The sequence below is a fragment of the Pteropus medius genome, unplaced genomic scaffold (genome assembly GCF_902729225.1).
Source record: "Pteropus medius unplaced genomic scaffold, Ma_sr-lr_union100, whole genome shotgun sequence".
In the NCBI taxonomy this organism is placed as follows: domain Eukaryota; kingdom Metazoa; phylum Chordata; class Mammalia; order Chiroptera; family Pteropodidae; genus Pteropus; species Pteropus medius.
The window spans coordinates 11,217,636-11,239,644 of record NW_024340692.1 but is presented as its reverse complement, the minus strand read 5'-3'; the positions used below and the strand labels follow the sequence as shown (position 1 = coordinate 11,239,644).

The 22,009-nt window shown below is 34.3% G+C and overlaps 1 protein-coding gene across 1 annotated transcript in view; it reads left to right on the top strand.

The window, feature by feature from the left end:
- UHRF2 (ubiquitin like with PHD and ring finger domains 2) overlaps positions 1–22,009 on the top strand; it is a 68,032-nt gene that overhangs the window by 5,761 nt on the left and 40,262 nt on the right. Inside the window, exons 2-3 of the mRNA XM_039880422.1 lie at positions 284–517; positions 9,036–9,295. Coding sequence (XP_039736356.1) covers positions 284–517; positions 9,036–9,295 — 494 coding nt within the window. The remainder of the gene's footprint in view (positions 1–283; positions 518–9,035; positions 9,296–22,009) is intronic.

Sequence of the window (22,009 nt, the reverse complement as noted above, 5' to 3'; positions counted from 1 at the left end):
AAACTTGATGGGAAATCTGGAGTCACAACAGCAATGATTTTTTTTTTTTTCATTTCAGTGGCTATTAGTATACCTTGTAGTTGGTATGGAATGATTCTTAATTTATTGAGGTCCTGAGATGATGTCAACATCAGAAGCCATAAAGTAGTAGGAATAGTTTCAAGATCACTAAATCAAAATGCTATGAATTTTATTTTAATAATTCTAGTGGGGCCTTTGAGTAGCTAAAGATGTAAAAAGATCATTTTGAGAGAAACATTTTAATCTTTTCTATTTTTTCTAGTTGGAAAATGGATATACTTTATTTGACTATGATGTTGGACTGAATGATATAATTCAGCTACTAGTTCGCCCAGACCCTGATCTTCCTAGCACATCTAAACAGACTGATGTACAGGCCAAACCCTGTTCTAATAATCCACCTAAAGTGAAGAAAACCCCGAGAGTGGGATCTTCCAGTCAGCCATCTACATCTACTCGTGATTTTCTTATTGATCCTGGCATCGGACTATATAAGGTATGTTGTCTTTAGAATTCTTGTTGTGAGTATACAGATGTCTGTTATCCTCAGGTTGTTGTGAATAAGTATATTGATTGCCATTTGAAAGTAAAGATTGGGCTTTACTTAAACTGTACATACACATTTTACATATACAGTCTAAATAATAAAACAAATGCCTGTGTAATTCCATCAAGGTTAAGAAGTAGAATGATGCTAGTTCCTTTTTAAAGCCTCTTGTGTGCCTCTATCAGAACACGTCTCCCTCTCCAGGAGGTAAACTACTTGTTCTGACTTTTATGATCATTTTCTTGTTTTTCTTTAGGGTTACTAATGTATGTATCTCTAAACAATATGTTTTGTTTTGCCCGTATTTGGATTTATGTAATGGAATTCTACTTTTTTTCAACTTTGAGAGATTCTCATGCATAGAACTGTATTTTATTTTTCATTTTCATTATTCCATTTTGCTAACATGCCACAATATATATATCTAATCTATGGTTATTAGATATTTAGGCTGTTCCCATTTTCAACTTTTAAACAGTTCTGCTTTGAACTTTCTATGTGTAATTTGGTGCATGTGTTCAAGAATTCTCTAGGAATTTTTACCTAGAAATAGAAGTGCTGGTTGTTTACTCACAGGATACTGCCAAACTGTTTTGTTCTATTGGTCTGTTCATCTATACCTGTGCCCATACTGTTCCAAGTACTGTAGCACTGTTTTGATATCTCCTTTTCCTACATCTCCTATGTTTAATTCCTCTATGGAAAGATGCAAACAGATCCATAAATATGGAAAGAATCAAGAAAATTGGCAAAGAGCTATATTTCAAAAGTACCTGGCCTAGGTGGCTACACTGATGAATTGCTTTAAATCTATAAAGAATAGATAAATATGGTGTTACCTAAATTGACCTACAACATAAAAAAAGAAAGCCTCCCATTGCTTTGTAAATTTAGTGTAACATTGATACCAAAACGTGACAGAAAGCACACTAGTATTGATATATATATTGATGTAAAACCTAAGTTATATTTAGCAAATAAAATTATAACTTTAAAAAGAACAGAATACTTTAATCAAGTATAATTCATCAGGAAGCAGGATAGTTTTATTAGCAAGTGTTTTAATATAATCCCCATTAACAATGGGAGCCAGTTAATGCTGTTGTTAATTTAACATCTTTCTAAAAGTGCTAGCTAATACAGATAGGCAGGAAAACAAAATGTAAACATTGGAGAAGGCAAAGTTATTACTTATGGATACCTGGAAAAACTGAGAAAATAAACATTAAAGCTTTATGAGCAATCAGTAAGGTGGCTATTTAAATTCCAGTAGCTTTCCTTGCTACAGTCAGTCAGTACAAGAAAAAAAAAATTGCACTAACAACAAAGTTTGGAATAAACTTACATGATATGGGCAAGTTGTATATAAATTAAAACAGCACTTTATGTAGTTCTCGCAATTCAGGTGGAATTGTTAATATTGAAAACCCACTTGCCATTTGTCTACATCACCCATTTTATCCCTCTTTCAGTTATTAATGCTTTCTAAGTTGCTATTTTCTTGCAGTTTCCTTTTTAAAGAAACATGTTATTTTCAAACAGCATAATTGGAAGATACTACAGTTTTCATGTATTCTACACCCAATTTGTCCTGTTATTAATCTTACATTGGTATGGTACATTTGTTATAATTACAAACTATATCTCCTTAGTTTTTACCTTAAGTCCTTTTTCTGTTCCAGAATCCTATTTAGGATACTACATTACATTTACATTAGTGTTGTACTAAATAGTTGTCACATCTCCTTGGCTCCTCTTGGCCGTGACAGTTTCTCACACTTTTTGATGACTTTGACAGTTTTGAGGCATAGTGTTCAGGTATTTTGTAAAATGTCCTATTAGGATTCATCTGTTTTCCTCATTATTAGACTGGATTTATGTATTTTGGGGGAGGAAGACTACAGAGATAAAGTTGTTTTCATCATATCATATATAGGGACATGTACTATCAACATTCTGTTTACCAATTATAACTTAGATTTAACTTAGTGATAAGTAGGAACTTATCACTATTGATGTGAACCATAGTCACCTGGCTGAGGTGTTTATCAGGTATCTTCACTGTGAAGTTACTTCCCAGCCCTTGCACCCTTTTCCATACTGTATTTGAGATGAAGTCACTATTTGCACCCCACACTTAAGGAGTAGGGAATTAATTACTTCTTCCTTGAGGGCCGATTATCTACAAAAATTATTGAGAATTTTTCTACATGAGAGACTTGGCTCTTTTCCTTCACTTATTTATCGAGTCATTTATTTACATCAATATGGATATTTTTTCCCCTGTGTCCCTTTGATACACCCCTATTTTGTTTTTTTGTTGTTTTTTGTTAAAGCACTTTCTGACACTAGGAGCTCCAGGCTCGTCTTGTATATTTCCTGCTCCAATCCTGAAATCTATCATTTCTTTAAGGAGTTTTGGTTCCTTAAATGGAGAATGGTATTTGAAACCAAGCCTAACTTTAGGTATGCTCCTTGCTACTAGGGTATTATTACTTTTAGGGCTCTCAGTTGACAGCAAGGAAACGTGTATAACTCCTCCTGTATATTCATATGTCCATAAATATGTAACCACCTGTAATTTAAATTAATCTTACATTATTTTTAACTTTTTGGTTAAGGGCAAATAGTTTAGAAGCTCTTACTTTTGACTTGATTTGTTTTGAGCAGTGAAGGTATGAATTTGTTTTCATAGGAGGGCCAGCTATCTGAGATTAATCAAGGTTAAACAGTTCTAATCAATTTAAATTCTGTTTAGTGAAGGCCTCAATACCTTGCCATCTTCCCTTCCCCCAATCTGATTCAGAAATGCATCATAAGAAACTACTTCCCGCACTGCATCTTTGCTTTTTATTTTCAATGTTAGTGCTGTGGCTGACTACTTCTAGTTCTTAACTTTTTTTTTTTAAACATCTCTTATATTTCATATTAATAAGTAGCACTAAATGTTAAGGACTTTAGCTTTGTCATTAGATTTAGTTTCAAATTCCAATTTAGCCGATTCTGAGCTATGCAAATTTGGCAAGTAAATTTTACATCGTCTCGTCTCTCTTCATTTAGAAACACACTTGAAACCTGGCACTTAAATTCTCAAGTCTACTGTTCTTTGTAAAGTAATATGTTTAGTCAAACCAGCCTTTCTTGTTAGTTGAAGAGTCTAACACAGATTTATTTCCTTTTTTTTTTTTTAATGGAGCTCAGAAATTGTTATAGGCATTTGAAATGTTGACTAGTGACCTTTTCTACATATAAAACTGCTTATTTCTGGATGATTTAGTTGTTGAATGAATATTTGAATATCTAGCATATATTTCTATTAGGTGTTAGAAATAGAGGTAAGCAAGTCATATTTTGCCCCCTGCCTTCGTGGAATTTTATTAGACATTGATTTTTTGGCTGACTTAAACTCTTAGAAGCTGCTACATTTTAATTAATTTGTTTTAAATTTGCTTTGAATTTTGCCTGTTTTCTTTAGAGCAAGTCTCTACATAGTATATCATAATTTCATTAAGTTGTTCCTGGAACACTTAAAAATTGGGAGGCTTTTTTTTTTCGCTTTTATCTTGAATTCTTGCATGTCACTTTTGCTTTGTAAAGATTTTCCTTTTATAGGCATAGAGCTTTCTATAATTAAAATTTCTTTATGGATAAGCAAACAAATTTGGGGGCCTTTCCTCCCTTTTGCATAAAATTTTCTTTGGACCTCATGATAAACAGGTACAAAAAGTGAATTTTCAAATTAGCTTACTCAAAACTGATATAGGTAAACATTTAAACTTAATACATTAAAATGAAATTTTAATCTGAAGTTATTATCTAGTATCATTCTTCTTTTGCCCTATATGATAACTTTGAGCAACATTTGCTTAATTGCAGAGGAACTTTTCCTATACCATAAGGAATTAAATATCACTATCACATTCGGAGAGCCTGTGGAAGATTGTGCAGACTCTGGGTCCATCTATTCCTATTGTACAACACAAATTGAATTACACTGACTCTAGGAAGTAATTTATTTTCTGTAACAAGGTGGACTTTCGAGACCTAAATTTATTTTAATTCTGATTTTTGGATATGAAGCTTTATGTGACTCGCATTAGATCCTACTTTGAAAAGACTATCATCTTGGCCTAAATAGTATCTATTTAGAATGATGCTAGTAAGCTTTTAGGGTCTAGCTCTGTGTTTGACACTGTTAAACTTCTTAAATGTTTTCTTATGCTCAGTGTAGGAGGTGAAAGAGGAAGCTTAATAATTACTAAGTAGAAAATCATGGATATCTTAGTATTGCCTGTCTTGTCTGCAATGCAGCTCTGCTTCTTGATATTTAAGCTTTTTGATTATGGAACTTAATAGACAATACAGAAAAGTAGAGCTTATTGAAATTTGAAGTCAGTGTCTGTAAACACCACCTAAGTTAAATAGAATAGCAGTACCTCCAGGAACTTCCCTCCAGGTGTACTCTCTTAATTGTAATTCCCTTCTCCCTAGTTATAACTACTACTGAAGCTTCCATGACAATTATTTCTTTGCTTTTTGTTAATTTTATCCATTTAACAACCTCTTAAGAACTTTTAACCTGTGTGTGCATCTGAATTTTCCTCTTTTCTGAACTTCATGTTAATGGAACCATATTGCATTTCGATTTGTAACTCTGAAGAAATATGGTGTAATGAGAGAATCATGTTCCAAGTTGGAAAAACCTTTTTCAGCTTAGCTCCCACTTTTAGCTGTGTTATCTCCTGGGGCCAAGTGTATTTCACTTTTGAACCTCATTATAAAATAAGAATGACTTTGTATTGTAATTATTAAAGGAGCTAATGTATTTAACAGTAAACTGCTAATATGTCTACTATGCAGAGTATGGCAATGAGACTATACTCTTGGGTTTTAATGGCTCTTAGCATTAAACATGTTAATACTTAGTTGAAGGAGACAGTTTTGTGCTGTGACATGCTTGCTGGGTTGGCACATCAGATGGATTTTATAACCTAATCTCTAATACATTGCAAGATATGTATTTTATAAAGAAGCTGCGGCTGGGACAAGTTAAGTAATTTGTTCAAGGTTATACCTCGTAGGTGATAGACAAGGACAAACCTGTTTATTTGCAGAGCTGGTATGTTTTCCACAGAACATAAAAAGTGCCTAGAAGTATACCCAGTGTATAATACATCCTCAAATATTTGTGCTGGGTATTTTATTTTTTAATGATATCTTGTGTTCCATACTTTAGGATTATGTATGTATGTCAAATAATTGGACATGAAAGACTCATCTTTAAATGTGGCTGTTTTTTTAACATGACTTTTCAGCTCAAATACCCTCCTCCATTAATTGTGTTTTTCTCTTTTATGATATTTTGACATTTTTGGGGGGTGCAGTGCGGGTGGGGGAGGGCTTGCTGGCTGAGGATAGTCTCTCTCTTTCAGGGATAGCTAGGAAGAGACCGTAAATAACTTGTCAGTGAGCCTGCCTTTTGTATACAAACCAACCAATCCGGAGGCCACAATCCTAGCCATCTAACGCAACACACCAATCAATATTCTATACTCTAACCACCCAGGCCAGGTACCAGACAACTAGAAACCAGGTACTAGACAACTAGAAACCATACCTATAGCCCCAGAGCCTGCCAGTGTTACTCAGATTAGCCAGTGCTAAACTGTTTCTCCACCCTGCCTTGGCATTTACATGGAAAATGCATTAGTTTCTAGGCTTTGCTTTCCCCTTGTTCCTTGACTTTTGAACAATCCTTGTGCTTCTCCTTTGTGGCCCTGCATAGAGTGCCCCCTTCTCTTGGGAAATGTAATTATTCCAGTGGCATTAGCCTCTCCATGTTGTGAGTCACCTCCATAAAATAAAGCCTGGATGCAATTGAGACATTCCACCGCCCCCACACAAATACACATATTCTATTGTCCTCTTTTGTTTTCCTGCTTTTTTATTGCTCACTTATGTCTAATTACATTTCAGTTTGTTTTTTTTTAATAGACTTTACTTTTTAGAACAGTTCTGGGTTCACAGCAAAATTGAGGGGAAGGTACAGAGATTTTCCATATATCCTCTACCTACATACATGCATAGCCTTTCTCATTATCAACATCCCTACCAGGGTGGTACATCTGTTGTACCTACATTGACAAAACATCACCCAAAATCTGTAATTTACGTTAGGGTTCACACTTGGTGGTGTACATTTCATTTAATTTCAACCGGGTTACTATGGCAGTATCCTGTTTTCATGTTAATTATACAAGTTTATTCTCTTCTGAACCATCTTCTGAACCTAGGCTTTACAAGAACTGTAACCTCTTGCATACAGTTTGACCCATTTAAATTTGGCCAAACTTTGTCTTTGTAATGTGCAGGAACTTTACTTTTGAATTTAAAAGCATTTTTTCACACAGTTTATATGCTTTATTATGAGTGGTTAATTATACTTAATAGAATTTGTACTTCTTGTTTCCAGTTATAAGGGTTATTCAAATAATGCTTTTATGAGCTAATAAGTTCTCTTATATTTGTTTAAGCAATGGCAGTATTTTTAGATCGACTTAGGTTTCTGTTAACTCTGATTGTATTGCCAAATAGTAAGTTATGCAGACACTAGATCTACATGCTAGTTTCTTATATCTGATATGAAAATTATTTCATTTGTACCTCTTACCGTTCCATAGTACGGTTTATATTGCTGAATATAGTTTTGCTGATACCGTTTTAGTATCAACTCTATGTTCCATTCTCTTCTAGAATAATTGTGTAGTGTTATATGAAACCTCTTAATGTTTTGGTTTACTGTGAAGGAGTAGTAGCCTCAGTTTATTCGGCAAATATGATAACCTTAACATTTTTATTTTTTGTTTTAACTGGTGCTGCCTATAAGAAAATGAAAGGCTTTAAACTTGTCATTGACTATTATTGGAATAAAAAAGTCCACTTAATGCATGAGTTAATTTATGCAACATATACAATGTTCTGTCTCTGATTATTTATGTCTAGCCTGGTTCACCCTCGGGTCTTTTCCATTTCACCTTACCTCTTCATTCTTATGTTACACTGAACCTTGTCTTTCAAGATGTTTCATTGCTACAATGTTCCTTCAGTAGACTATTGTACCTTTTCTGGTAGTGATAATTTTTGATTTTGTGTGTATTACTTTTACCTTCTATATTATTAGCTTGGTGGTTTGAAACCTTATATGTTTAATACCTTTTTTCTAAGTTTGTCTTTTAACCTTTGGAGTTTCTAGTTACCTATTTTGTCACTAAGCTTCATGATATAGTAGCAAGAACATAAGCTTCAAGGTCAAGATATCTTCAAACCCTAGTTTTACATTTCATTAGCTTTCACTTGGAGCAGGTTAACTTGTCAGTCTTTGTTTCCTTATCTTGTAAAATAGGAATTATTATTGAGGTTGTTACAGTTAGACAAACCTAAGTAAAGGAACCTTGCATAGTATCTGACATGTGGGTATTTAACTTTTATTATATTCTGCCTCCTCACCCCTGCTCCATCTGTCAGAATTCTTTTGGATACCTTAAGTGGTCTCTTACACCTTCAGGAAGAGCCAGCTTGATTAGGTGATGATCTAGTATTAGTGATGGCATTTTTTTTCTTTTAGGGACTTTAAAAAAAAAAAGTCGAAAGGACATCTTTTGGTTATTGCTCCTGAAAGGGCCTTGACCTTTAGACTAATTTCCTCAGAATATTTTAGGGAGGATTTTTTTTTTTTTTTTTTGGTAAACCGCTTCCATATTGTAACTCTTAACTTGTGTTGTACTGTTTTCCTTTTGTCAGATTGCACGATTTAATTCTGGATCATCTTCTAGACTTGACTACATCTGTTTTGCATCTTATAGTTCTGTTTTTTTTGTTTTACCTTTGTTCTTTGAAGTACTAAATAATGCATTTGTTAGTGAGTTATTAACTGGTGGTAGAACTTAGCCCATTTTGTATAGATGTGTTCACTAGATTCTTCCCTTTGTACGTGTGCATAATTCCTTTATTTTTGTTTTATTTCCTGTTTAATACTTAACTTATAGTCAGTCCAACCAGAAAACAGTAATCTTTAGGAATCTGAAGAAATTAATGGAACAAATTAATAATACATTCATAACACTTTAAAGTCTAGCTTTTTGTTAGTGACATTCTTACCGAATTTCTTGCCAGAACGTTCTTGAGTACATAAGAATTAAACTTTTGAAAGTTTAATGTAGACATGGGAGTAGTTAAAGAACACACTTTTTTCACTGAAGGAAATTTGGAGGAAAGTTAATTTTCATACTAGTAAATAACAGATTTGATCCAAAAAAGAATAGTTTTAATCTAATCTTTGAAATAACTTTAAGCATAAGTAGCTGTAAATATTGTTAACCATGATAACTATAATAACTTGAGTTATGTTAAAGTTTTTGAAGCCGTAGATGAAATTAAGCTTCATTAACTCATTTTAAACTTTTTTTAGGTAAATGAATTGGTGGATGCCAGAGATGTCGGCCTTGGTGCTTGGTTTGAAGCACGTGTACATAGTGTTACTAGAGCTTCTGATGGACATTCACGTGGCAAAACTCCACTGAAGAATGGCAGTTCTTGTAAAAGGACTAATGGGAATGTAAATCATAATTCCAAAGAGAACACAAATAAATTGGACAATGTACCCTCTACGTCTAATTCAGACTCTGTTGCTGCTGATGAAGACGTTATTTATCATATCGAGTATGATGAGTAAGTGCTCATGCTATTGAGGACTTCATTCATGTTTTTGTTTATAGAAGCAAAGCCTTCCATTTCAAGATTGTTTTCAAATAACAGTCTTTCTGAAGAAATCATTTAGGGGTCTGTTCAGTCTGTTACCATTTATTTGTTTTGTTTGTTTAACGATTTTAATATAATAAGGGCTTTTTAACACTCAGTCATATCTGGCTTCTAAGTGGTTTATTGTTTTCAGTATCTTAATATCTGGCTTAATTTAATATGTAAGGGTTTCTCTCCCTTTCTTCCTCTATTAGGTTTTTTGATATTTATTTTAATATTTTAGAAAATATGTAATAACATTTAGATTAATAGCTGTTAGCATGAGGTTGAAATATTTTTTAAACAGCTTGAGATAATTCATATTCAGTGTATCCATTTAAAGGGTACAGTTCACTGTTCTTTAGTGTATTCACAGGATTGTGTGTTACCACAACTACCATTAGAACATTTTTATCTCCCCCACCCCCCAAAACCCATACCAAGCAGTAACTCCCCAGTCTCCCTCCCCCAATGAAATGTTTTTAAATGTTTATATGAAACCAGTATTAAGAACTTGCCTTGATTCTAACACTGACTTATTTTATTTACCTATTTTCAAAATCCTATTTAAAAGTTACAGTTGGGACAGATTTAGTATTTATTCAACACACTAAGTGATCTTAAGTCCTCAGTCAAATGATGCCTTAATATGAATGGAAAATATACTACCAAGTGCTTAATGAGCACGAGTTTGAGATCCTAAAGTGGTTGTGATTTTTTCCTACCACGAAATGGTATACAAGACTTTATCCACTCATATTTTTCAGGATACCTGGAAAAGGGGTCAAAAGTAGATGCCCTTTAATTTTTACTTTTCTAATATTTCTTAAATGGTTGTGGCTAATTTGCCAACATAGCTTATTTCAAATGAGCCTTCATCCTGCTTTTTACCATAGTAGATGGTAATGGAACCAACAGCTAGAATGAATATTAAGATCTGGGATTGGCCAAGACTGGCAATATTGGTAAATCGAGGCTGAGATAATTGGTGTGTTGATAGCAGTCTCTGGGTTTCTTAACATCATGGCAAAGAGGCAAGATACTGTAGTAGTGAGGGACTTTAGCTGTCTGCATATCTACTGTCAACAAGTAGAGTTCTTGATTTGCTTTGCGTTTTATTTCTTGGAGAACAGAATAGTTAGGAAAATGATCTGTGACCTGATTCTGTGATGGGCAATAAAGGAGTTATTGTTTGGCAAAAAATATTGGATGGAATGACACAGCATAGAGATGGGGTCAAAAACTTTAAACGCTAAATGAAAGTTTATTAAATTTTTGCAGTTTTAGGAGCTCTTAGTTTTGGAATAAGACTCGCCAAGGGATAAGCCTGAGTTTGGTATAATATTAAAGCACACAAATCACAGTACCTTAGTGTTTATTTGGCTACTTTTCTGATGAAAGAGAAATTTATCTTGATTAGAATGAATGTTGGTAAAGCCAGCATGAATGAGAGGACTAAAATGATGTCTTAAATAATTTTACATGATGAAATTAAATATTTCAGTGATGGCAATTTAAAGATATGATAACTGAACTTTCTTTTAAAAATGAAAAATAACAAGCTTAGTGGTAGGTAAATGTCATTCATACCTTTAAAAAGAGAAAAAGACTATGTAAAATTAACTATACGATAAATAAGATAGATAAGCTTCTAAATAAGAGTCCCAAATAACGAAAGTGGTGTAAGCACTTAGAAAGAATTATGGTGACCCAATATGGGTGTGATAACAAATCCTGTTAAAGTTTCATTTTTTGTGGTTATTGGAAAACTAAGTTAAAAAAACAAAAACTATTGCAAAGTACATGTTGTTTTCAGTAAGTTATTAGACAGGTTCTTCCTTAGATGGAGGGTGCATTAAGGAGAGCTTAAGGAGTGTATGGCTTATGCAGTAGAAGTAGAGATTTTTATTGAGTAAAAATCCAAGTGAGTCAGTGTAATGTGGCTATCAAATAGTTACATTGTAAGGATGTTTTATTAGATTTCTAGAACAAGCCCAGTGTACTGGGCTGGTTATTCCCTACTACGTGGAATATTTTTCATCTCCTGTGTTTTAAGAACAATACCAGCACAATCTGGTGCATCTTCAGAATAGAACCCAGAATGTAAAAATGTAAAACCATCATGAAGAGTAGCTGAAGGAACTAAATACTTAGCTTGAAAAGACTCGGATCATGATAACTTCCATATTTTAAAAGCTCCGTCTAGAAGGAAGTTCTGTACAACATAGAAGGTAAGATCTGGTTAACCTAAATTTCCTACCAGTCAAATCACTGAAGATAGAGAATAATCCACCCTGAGAAGTTGGCAGGAAACAAGCATTGACCATCTTCCAGCATTGACTGGGAGAATTAGTAGAAATGTTACATTGCAAAGAGAATTTATAAGGTTAGAATTATTGGATTAGATGCCTTCTGACTTCAGGATAACTTTTACTTCCAAGACAGTATTTCTCAGATAACTTTTTGCACTTTAAATTACTGAATGGACTTTAAGTACTTATAGGCTATCATCCCAATCCATTCATAATATTGATTAAGTATTATTATTACCCTCAATGAACTAATTTCATTTTTCTCCTACCTAGAGTAAGTTGAAAGTAATCTCTGAAAATAAATTGAAAATTAATCTGCCTCATTAATAATCATATCTCCAAACCTCTGAGTGCAGCAGTGCAATTTGAGCAAGCTGTTATTTAGCCAAGGCAGGAAGGAATTGTACATGGAACCAGGGAACTTGCGTCAGGAATTCTTTTGGGCTATGCAGTGTCCATCAATTTTAAATGGCACTGTTTAAAGCTATTTTTAAAGTGACCGACAGATCTAACATGTTACCAGACCAGATGAATTCTCAGTCTTTGCAGTGAACCTCATTAAAACAATTGCTGGCCCAGAACAAGATAAATAAGCACATATACTCTTGCATCCTCAATCCCCAGTCTAACCAGAGAAGAGTTAAAAACAATTTTTAATCTCTGAGAAATGATAGGTGTTACACATTTATGTTACTTACTAGGTAGAGAGGTTTCAAAAACAACCCTCAAAAGGCCAAATAAAATCTGGTAGTGGACATTGTTCTGAAATATAAAGGAAATCATTTATTTCTTAATCTTTCTCCACTTTTCCTCAGAATTATAGAGATAAACATTGTAAGTTCATAAAAAGCACTTTATGTTAAGAGATTGGTTTGAAATGTTTTTTGAGTTTTATTATAAGTGTCTCTCTCCTGTAGATTCTGTGATGAACACAGACTAAATTGTTGAGGGCTTCTTGTGAAGATTTTATCAGTCATAAGGCCTAGATGAGGCTTCTCAGCTTTGATTCACATCTTACTGTAAATAGTATAAAGCAAATTTGGAATTAACATCATAGTGCATAGTACGAAGTAGATATTTGTGGTGTTTTCTTCCTGATTGCTATTCTGTACCACTCATCTGTTGTCACCTTTGTCTTAGCAAGGGCCTTGTATTTTTAGAACTTAGTTAATCTAGTAAGTACTTGGGGAGAAAGAGTTGGCAGTAGAAATATTTAGACTTTAGAAATTTAGATTCTAAATGATTCTTAAGTCCTCCTTAAGATTTTAAAGTGGACATACACAACTTGGCTTTGAGGAGAGCTACCTTTTTTCCTGCCGTTATTATAGGAGAGAGACCATACTTGATTGAAACCTCTATTTTTAGTGGTATTTTGGCATAAAAGGGAAAGTATTTAGAAATGAGCAAATGTCAAGGTAATATAGGCAATTATAAATCATGCAGTGGTTGAGTGTCAATTAAAAGGAGAGAACATCGAATTTTACCTTATTTCATAGTAAGCTTGTACTGTATACTTCCATAGCTTTCTAAAAGTTGTGTTGATTCCCATCAGTTATTCTCTCTATAGTTATTTGGTTTAAAACTTTCGAGAGCCCTAACATCTGAATTCACAAAGCTATGACTCTAATCTTGTAACAGTAGAGACCCTGAAGCCATTGTGATGAAGAGAAATGATGTTGACTAAAAGGAAGAAGTAGACTTAGGAAAGGACAATTATTTCCTTAGCATTTCTAGTAGTTTAATATGTCTATGGCATAGCTTACAGCAATTTAGATTACGTTAAATCTCGTGTGCCAGACTCTGAGCTAACTTTTTATGTGCATGTTCATGGAATCTTTAGCATCAATATAATGTTAGTTACATTAGCTCCCATATGAAGAGACCAAAGCTTAATTATCTAAGTTGCAAAAGTTCACATCTATTAAATGATCTTATTCCAGAGCCCCAGAGTTAACCAATACGCAATATTTCCACTCAGCCTAAATAAACATGGTACATGTAATTGGTAGTAGCCTACACTTCTGTTGCCGTCAAATGTTTACTATTTTGTATGACCTCTAAAGACTTGCTCTAGATGTTTTTTGGGATTTAAAGCAGTCAGCACACTTACAGCTTCTTCTGTTTGGTTAAACACTAGTTATGTAAGCAACTGAGGCCACCCTATTGAATTTACTCTTTATACTTATCACTTGGCTGCTTTATCAACAGATAAAGGCTAAAATCCTTATCCTGCTTTTGTACTAAGAAACATCTGTTCTCAGTGGGCTTGGTTTAGATTCCTTTTAATTAGCTAGCACAGTGGTTCTCAACCCTGGCTACACATTAGTTGTCTAGGAAGCTTTAGAAAAATAATAGTGCCAAGGACCTACTCTCAGAACTTATGGTGTAATTGATCTAAGGGACCTCTAGACATTGGTGTTTTCAAAAGTTCCCCTGTGCTTCTAATGTGCAGCCATGATTGAGAACCACTGTCTTAGACCAGTGGTTCTCAAGTATAGTCCTTGGTCAGCAGCATCAGCATCACTTGTTAGAAATGCAAGTTCTTGGGCTCACTTTCTACGTAATAAATCAAGCCCTGGGGGCGGCCCAGGAATCTGTTTTAATAAGTCCTCTGGGTAATTGTGATGCATACTCATGTCTGAGAACCACTCATTGATTGCCTTTAGTCTAGTCTTATCAGTTGTTATCAGGCACCAGCTACTAAAGAGCAATATTGGGGAGAGGGGTTGATAATGATAGTTCAACTAAATATAGTAAATATATTTTATTAAAGGCTAAAGATGATATGTAATACCTAATGAGTCTGAGTATGTATCTTTATTGTAGTACATCTCTAGGTGGTCTATGGGTTGTTGATTTTTCCATTTTGTATCCATATAGACAAAATTATTAGAATTAAGTCTTTTTCTAAAAGAAATTATATTTCATTCAAGCTAAATGATCTGTATATGACATTAAATGAGGGACCATTTTCACTATGCAGTTTTTATCTGTACTAACTTTGCATACAAAGTAATGTCCATAATGTGTTTATGGTAAATTTATCTATTATGATGTGTTGGTAAATGCCTGAGTGGGGGAAAGTACTCTGTAATGGTTGAATATTTGTTCTGAGATCTAGTCCTGGTTTTTCTGTTAAATTAGGCTCTTAAATAAACGAGTCAGTCTTTCTAATCTAAGCTTTCTGAATTGGATATAGTGTTAAACAAGATCTCAAAATCTCCCCTGATACCCTCTTGCTTCTAAAAATTCAACATGTACCTTTAATCTTACAGGCCATTTGAAAAGGTGAATTTGGGAATATTGTTCTTGTTAGTGATTTGCCTTCTTTAATTGCTTTATTAAATTTAGTGGCCTAATTTAGAGATCTTGATTTATAAAATTTAGCTGATTTCTATAAAAGAAAATTAAGCTAGAAAACACCTTGTCTGAACAAGGAAGTATATATTTAAAGACGGAAAATGCATATGAAAGTTATTTCTGTCGTATCTTAATAATTAATGTTGCTAAGTTGAAATCTTTAAACATGAGTAAATTATTGCTAAGAGTTTTCATAATGACATGAAAATTACTATATGATCTTCCATGCTCTATAGTGTTCACATTAAAATAGAATTGTCAGTTTACCTCAGCAACAAAGATTCTTTTTGTTGTGACTTTTTATTAAATAATTCCAGAGTACCCTATTAAAAATATAGTAGCTTAATCCCGTAATTCTCTTGTTAAAATAACACTGTATGCCAGGTACTGTACAAGTACTTTACCTGAATAACCTCATGTAATCCTCATTTTAAAAACTTAATGAAGTAGATACTTTTTATGTGTAAAGTAGGAATAACCGAAATTTAGAGAGATTAAGTCACTTGCCCAGTGTTGGGCAGCTAATGAATAAATGATAGACATGGATTGAAAAAAGACATACTTGCAACCACTCTACCAGACTCTCTCATTTTGAGAGAAGCATACTTATAAAATATTGTAAAATGTTTACATAGACTATATTGGGTTGCTTACATAATTTAGAAATTTTCTGTCAATCTCTCTAGTTATGATGCTTTCACAGAACACATACCTTAAACCAAAGGTTCTGTACCTGTCCATAAACGCCTGAGTGTTTTTTTTTTCCTGTGGCAAGAATCCATAGCTCATTAGTGTTGACAAAATTTCAAACCAAATAGATTAAACTGCTGCTTTTAGCACAGTGTCAAGGCTCTACCATAGTACTGAAATCAAATGCAGATGTCATAATAGCACTTAGGATTTGGAGAGTAATTTATGCTAGGCTATAACTAAAAGCTCATCTGGCAAATGTCTTAAGATAATGTTATCATTGCTTCTAGCATTCTTTAAGATTTTTTGAGATATTCTCAGCCTGTGGCACATGCTTTTGAGTAGCTTTAATTATGGCTACTGCCAATAGAAGTCAGGGAGCCAATTCTGAATTAAATCAAGTAGTATATTTAGATAAAAATAGTTTTTCCTATCAAGTAAAAAAATTGATTTTCTTGAATGTATTGATATAGTGATCTGTTTTTAAAAGAGTCCCAAAAATGTTTTGAGCAGTGTCAAAATGTAATAATTTCTAGGTTTTAATGAGAGAAAAGGAGTAGATTTTTCTTTAATCAAGCCAAAGTGTCACGCTGATCTTGCATATAGGGACATACAATGAGATGTTTAATTCCAGGCCACTGATGCAGTGACTAGTTTTCCCCATTGCTTCTTGATTGTTACTAACATACTTATTTTAAACCAAAACTTAGAATATTTCCTCTAACTTTCTATGACTTGCAGCATTCTGAATGGATGATAATTAAAAGAAGGACCAAGAAAGTTAGGTCTGTGACCTTACCATTGCCCTTCTATTGTGTAATAAGATTACTTAGTGCTTAGAAAAATGACTTTAACAGATAACTGTTGATTTCACCTCTTCAGAATCATACATTATCTCTTTATGTTAGTGTTTCTCAAAAAGGTGGTCAGCAACACTGCAGATTCACCCAGGTTAGGTGTTTAAAATGCAAATTCCTGAGGGACACCAAACCCCACCCCCACTTTCTGCATTGAGAGGGCCTGGGGATAGGGCCCAGGAATCTGCTTTTCAAATAGGTACTACAGCAGTGGCTTGTTACGTATATAGAGTACTGGTTCTCTTACAGGCTATATAGTTCAGGCATTAGAATCAGAATTTGGTTTGAATTCAAGTCTTTGGCTTATTGGTAAGTTTTTTGTTTAGTTTGATCTCTTTCCACTTTAATTTTCTCTGTAAATATTTACCTGACTTACATTCTTTTTTCCTAGTAACCTTGAAAAGTACCCAGTAGTAATAGAATCAACTTACAGGTTTTCATTTATTTCATTAATAAAGCCAGGTTGTTTTGGTAAGTACTCTTAAATAATACAGATTTATCTTTGGCATAGATATTTTTTAACCTAATTATGTTTTCACTATTTTCAAAATAGTTATCCAGCATTGTTAATGTGTTCCAGAAGTGAGATTTATTTCCATGTAATATGTAAAGTGCTACTGTAAGCAGTTTTAAGTAAGTTATTTTTGTCTGTGAGCGAGTTTACATTTAAGGTGTGAAACTTAGTAATGTTATCCATTAGAATAAGAAATGCTTTTTTTTTGCATGTGGTATGACATTAAAGATTTGCTAAACCTAGAACATGCCTCCAGAGAATGGTGTCCTTATTTAAGTATATTAGCACCAGGAAGCCATGTTTTGAAGGAAGCTTTCAGTGATACTACTTTGTTTAATACAGTTTGAGTCTTCTAAAATTCTTAGTTAGCTTATAAGCCACCCAAGAAAATGTAGTTTTACTATTTTGTAATAAACTTATTTTTTAAATAGTACTTAATCAATTTTCCTGAAATTTAATTCCCCAGACTTTACCTAATGATCATTTTGTTTTGTCAATTGAAAATGAAATTGGTTTTTGCCAAGATGCCACACAGTTAAGGATAATCAAAAGCATGTCCTCTGAAGGATAGCTCTAAAAGACATCCATAGGGTATTTAGAGCAATCAAAGTGTTACCAGGGAAACTTAAGTTTAGGGATATTTAAGGCTTATCTGATAATATAGACTTTATAACACCAAAGTAGTTCTAAACTCTCAGGGATGCAAAGTAGCTAACTAGAATAATTTATCTTATGCTTATATTAGAATACCTTGACTTCAGGTTCAGAGAACAAGAGGTCACATAATACAAGAGAAAGAAGGACCCTACTCTTATCCTTCCATAGTTATAAAATTGGCCCTCAGCATAGTGTAGGTAAAATTGGCCTTGATACATTCCTACCTCTCTGTGCTTCAGGTCTTTGGGGATATCTTGAGCCCTTATTTTAGAAGTTGTTCAAGCTTCCAATACCTCCCAAAATGTTTCATACAGTCTCCTGCACAGTTTTCCTCAGTGCAAATGCTGGAAGAAGTCAGCTGCTTAGACCAGTTTGCACTGGTTCTCCTCAAGCATACATTAAACCTCATGGGACAGGGGGAATATAGTGTGTTGGGGATTGCCTATATTTAAAAAGACTTGAGTACTGTTATAATTAGCAGTTGAGCTGGCTACAGGTTTTTCATTTTTAAGAACACCAAAAACAATCTTTAAAAAGCCTTTTTCTTATTAGCTCTGCATAGAATTCTATGTTCCCATAGATCTAGAACTATTAGATCTAGGCTTCTCAGGGAAAGAGAGGAGACTGCAGAATGAGTGAGATCTTTTTGCAATATAGTGTTCATAGTTTATTTTATTTCATTAAGAGCTTTAGTTGTATAAAAGCAGACTTTTCTATTCAATGAGTTGCTTTGCTTATTTCTAAACATTGGTAGGCCTGGTATATTCCAGACACCCTAAAGTTTAAACACACCTGTTTTTCCATGAAAACTTGCTGTTTTACAGTGTAAGTACTATGATGGAAATATGCACACCTAGCTTTTAGAGTGCCTAGAGCTGAGTACAAGATAGAAGAGATACTTCTGTATTCCTGAAGGAGAACAGGATGCCAAGGATAAAGAAGTAGGAAATAAGTAGTTCTGTTACCTGAGGGTAGATTAGTATGGCTGGAGTATAGGATGTGTACGGTGAGTAGTAAGAAATAAAACTAAAGGTGAATAAAGATTTCCAGTTAAACATGGCAGATTAAGATGCATGTTTGTTTCCACTCCTTCTTAAACCCTCCTAGAAGACAGTAAAAGAATAAATGCATAAACCCCCAAGGACAAAAAATGGGATAAAAATAAAAGACACAGAAGAGAAAACAACAAAATTTTGGAAGGTAAGAAACTAATGGGTAAATGACATCTAAGCAGGCCAGAGAAAGCTGAAACCTAAGGATGTGAAGCCAACAACAAGCAAGTGAATTGGCATTGAAGAATCTTTGGGAGGTTCAGGCCTTGGACTCACCAGGTACCTTGGAGGTAGGCATATGGAATAAAACTGAGAACAAGAGGATTGGTTAATTTATATGAAAGAGCGTTTTAATCACTCCCACTCCACTCAAGGTTTAAAGCAAGAAAGGAAGACATGATATTCAGGAAATAGGATTCAACATAAGAAGTAATGAAAAGAGATCCTAACATGACAGCCATGGGACAGGAGTAGACCTACAGAGCAAGCTGTCCAGGTTAGGATAGGACAGAAGTCTCTAAAAGGGACATTTGATGTCCAGAAGATCAGTAGAGTACCTGAAATGTCTGAATGTAGAGTAGTTTTACAACTGGCAGAATGAAGATAAATTAATAATAGGTACATAGAAAACTAGGAACTAAAAAGAACAGTTAAGCACTCCATGAAAAATAAAGCTGCAGAAGAAAGGACATGTAATTAAAGCACACTTTATTATTTAGCGGTGAATACTGTTTAGTCATGTAAAAAAAGTTATTAAAAAATACTGATTTTTATAAATAGTTTGTATAATATGCTTTAGAGCAAGAAAGATTGTTAATCATTGTAAGAGTTTGGATCTAGAGCCAGATGATCACAGTTTGAATCATGTCTTTGCTTGCTCCTCTCTAAACAAATTACTTCACTTCTCTGCCTCATCTGTAAAATGGGAATAGAATAGTACCTACCTGTCCTAAAGAGGAGTTGTTAACATATGTGAACATTTGGAGCAGTGCCTTATGTTAGCGATTATGAGGAAGAGGTAGATAGAGACAAATGAACTGTATATGAGGGATGGGTAGAACAGTTTAAAAAGCAAAGTTTAAGTGTGTTACTTAAAAATATGGAGGTAAATAGAAATAGCTAAGAATTGAAAATGATTGCATCTGGGGAACAGGAGTCAGGAGTGTAGTGTGGGCTAGGGCAGAGGCTATTTGTCCTCATTGTAAGCCATAAGTATTAACTTTTTAAATTTTATACACACGGGAAAACTTCAAAATGTAGAGCCTTTTGTTTGGATTTTAACTTGAATCACAAAGCATTTTATTTTTATCGTAGAAATCTTTAAACTTTTGCAAAGTCTGAGAGAACAGTGTGATGAACCCATCACCTAGCTTCAAACATTGTGAACTCCTGGCTAATCTTGTTTAATCTATTGCAGCATCTCCAAGTACTACTGGGCTATTTTGAAGCAAGTCCCAAACCTGATACCATTTCAACCAGAAATGGCTTTATATCTGGCCTTAGCAGCTATAGTGGATGCACTGCTCAGAATTCCCTTCAGGCTGACCACCTACAAGGAATGAATGCAGTTAGCTGAGCCAGAGCACTTTTCAGATCTCCACATTGTTCAAGCCAAGGCCACTTTCTTTTCCTGGAATCCTATAGCCAGTGACTAAGTGTGGCAGCAGTTCTAGGGCCTGGCAATTTCTGCCCAGTGTGAGACCCTGTGGTCACTCTGCAATCAAAACTCAACACTGGATTGGCCAAGTCTTTGTCAGACTTGTACCACACTCTCATGTTTTCTCTGCCCAACCCTTTCCTCTCCTTTCAAAGTGACAGACCAGCAACATGGTCTAAGGGCTTTTGCTACCTAGTCCTGTTTTTTTTCCCCCCTATCTTTCTATCTTTCATAGGCTCATTTTCATCTTGACATCTACTCAGAGCATTCAACTGATGAAATACCTACAAAGATTCTTTCTAAAGTATAGAAAAGAGCTAACATATTAGACCTGACACTGCTATTTTTTTAAAAGGCCGTTTTGTGTGGTTGACCATTGGCTGGTGTTTGAGAACTTGGCTTTCAAGAAGATATTCATCATTCCCTAATAAAAATGGTTCACTGTGCCTAAGCTGTTTGTGTAGACAATATGGTTTATGCTGAACACCTGCTTCTGGGAGTCTGGAATTTTGTTGTGCGCTGGGCAGTGAGTGCTTATGTGACCAGCCTCCAATAAAAATCTTAGGTATTATTTCACATGTTGTTATAATTTGTTGCTAGAGAAATTAAGCATATTTTATGTGACTCCTCTGGGAGGATTCTTTGAGTTTTTACCTGATTTTCTCTGGACTTCACCCCGTGTACCTTTTTCCATTGCTGATTTCGCTTTATATCCTGTCACTATAGTAGGTCGTAGCCATTGGAACAAGTATATGTTGTCCTGTGAGAATGAGCCCTATGAGTTCCCCCAACAAGTCACTGAACCTGAGGATGGGCTTAGGGACCTTAACACATTAAAAAACTCACATGGAATTTATCAATGATTCCTTGTATCAAATAACCAGTCAATGTTCAGACTTCCTCATTTCTCTTTTTAATACTTAGGTTGTTCAAATAAGAATCAAAAACAAAATCTACCCATTACATTTAATTATTAGGTTAAGTCTCAACCAACAGATTCCCCCTACTTTTTTTTGGCTTGCTGTTTGAGGTTTGATTGAATTCAGATTATACTATTTGACAAGACTAGTTGAGAAATGGTTTACCTATTGTATGGCATTGGGAGGTGCATAATAACATGCTGCTCTTTTGTGGTAAGATTTTGGGTATTGTTAGCCTGATTCATCTGTTGTGAAATTTGCTACCAGCTTTTAATAGTTTTAGCAGCTATTAATCTTCACCTAGATCCCTTGTTTCATTGAGTACTGCAAAAATGGTGATACCTCATTCAATCTTTCCTTCGAACTTTTTCAGTGTTTGGAATAAGTTCCCTAGCATCCTCTAGAAGTTAGCCAGTGAGATTTTTGCTTTTAAGTATAATGAACTAATGGATTTTAACACTTGTTTTAATCTACCTCAGTTCCATTTAGTGCCCAAATTGTCCCATTTCTGGCCTGTGAAAGCTCCTTCAGGTTGAACCTGACAGCATAGTTTTTGAGGGCTTCTTTGCATTCAGGTACAACAGGATGTCCCAAGCTGTTTTTCTAGTTCCTGCCCAGGCCTGGAT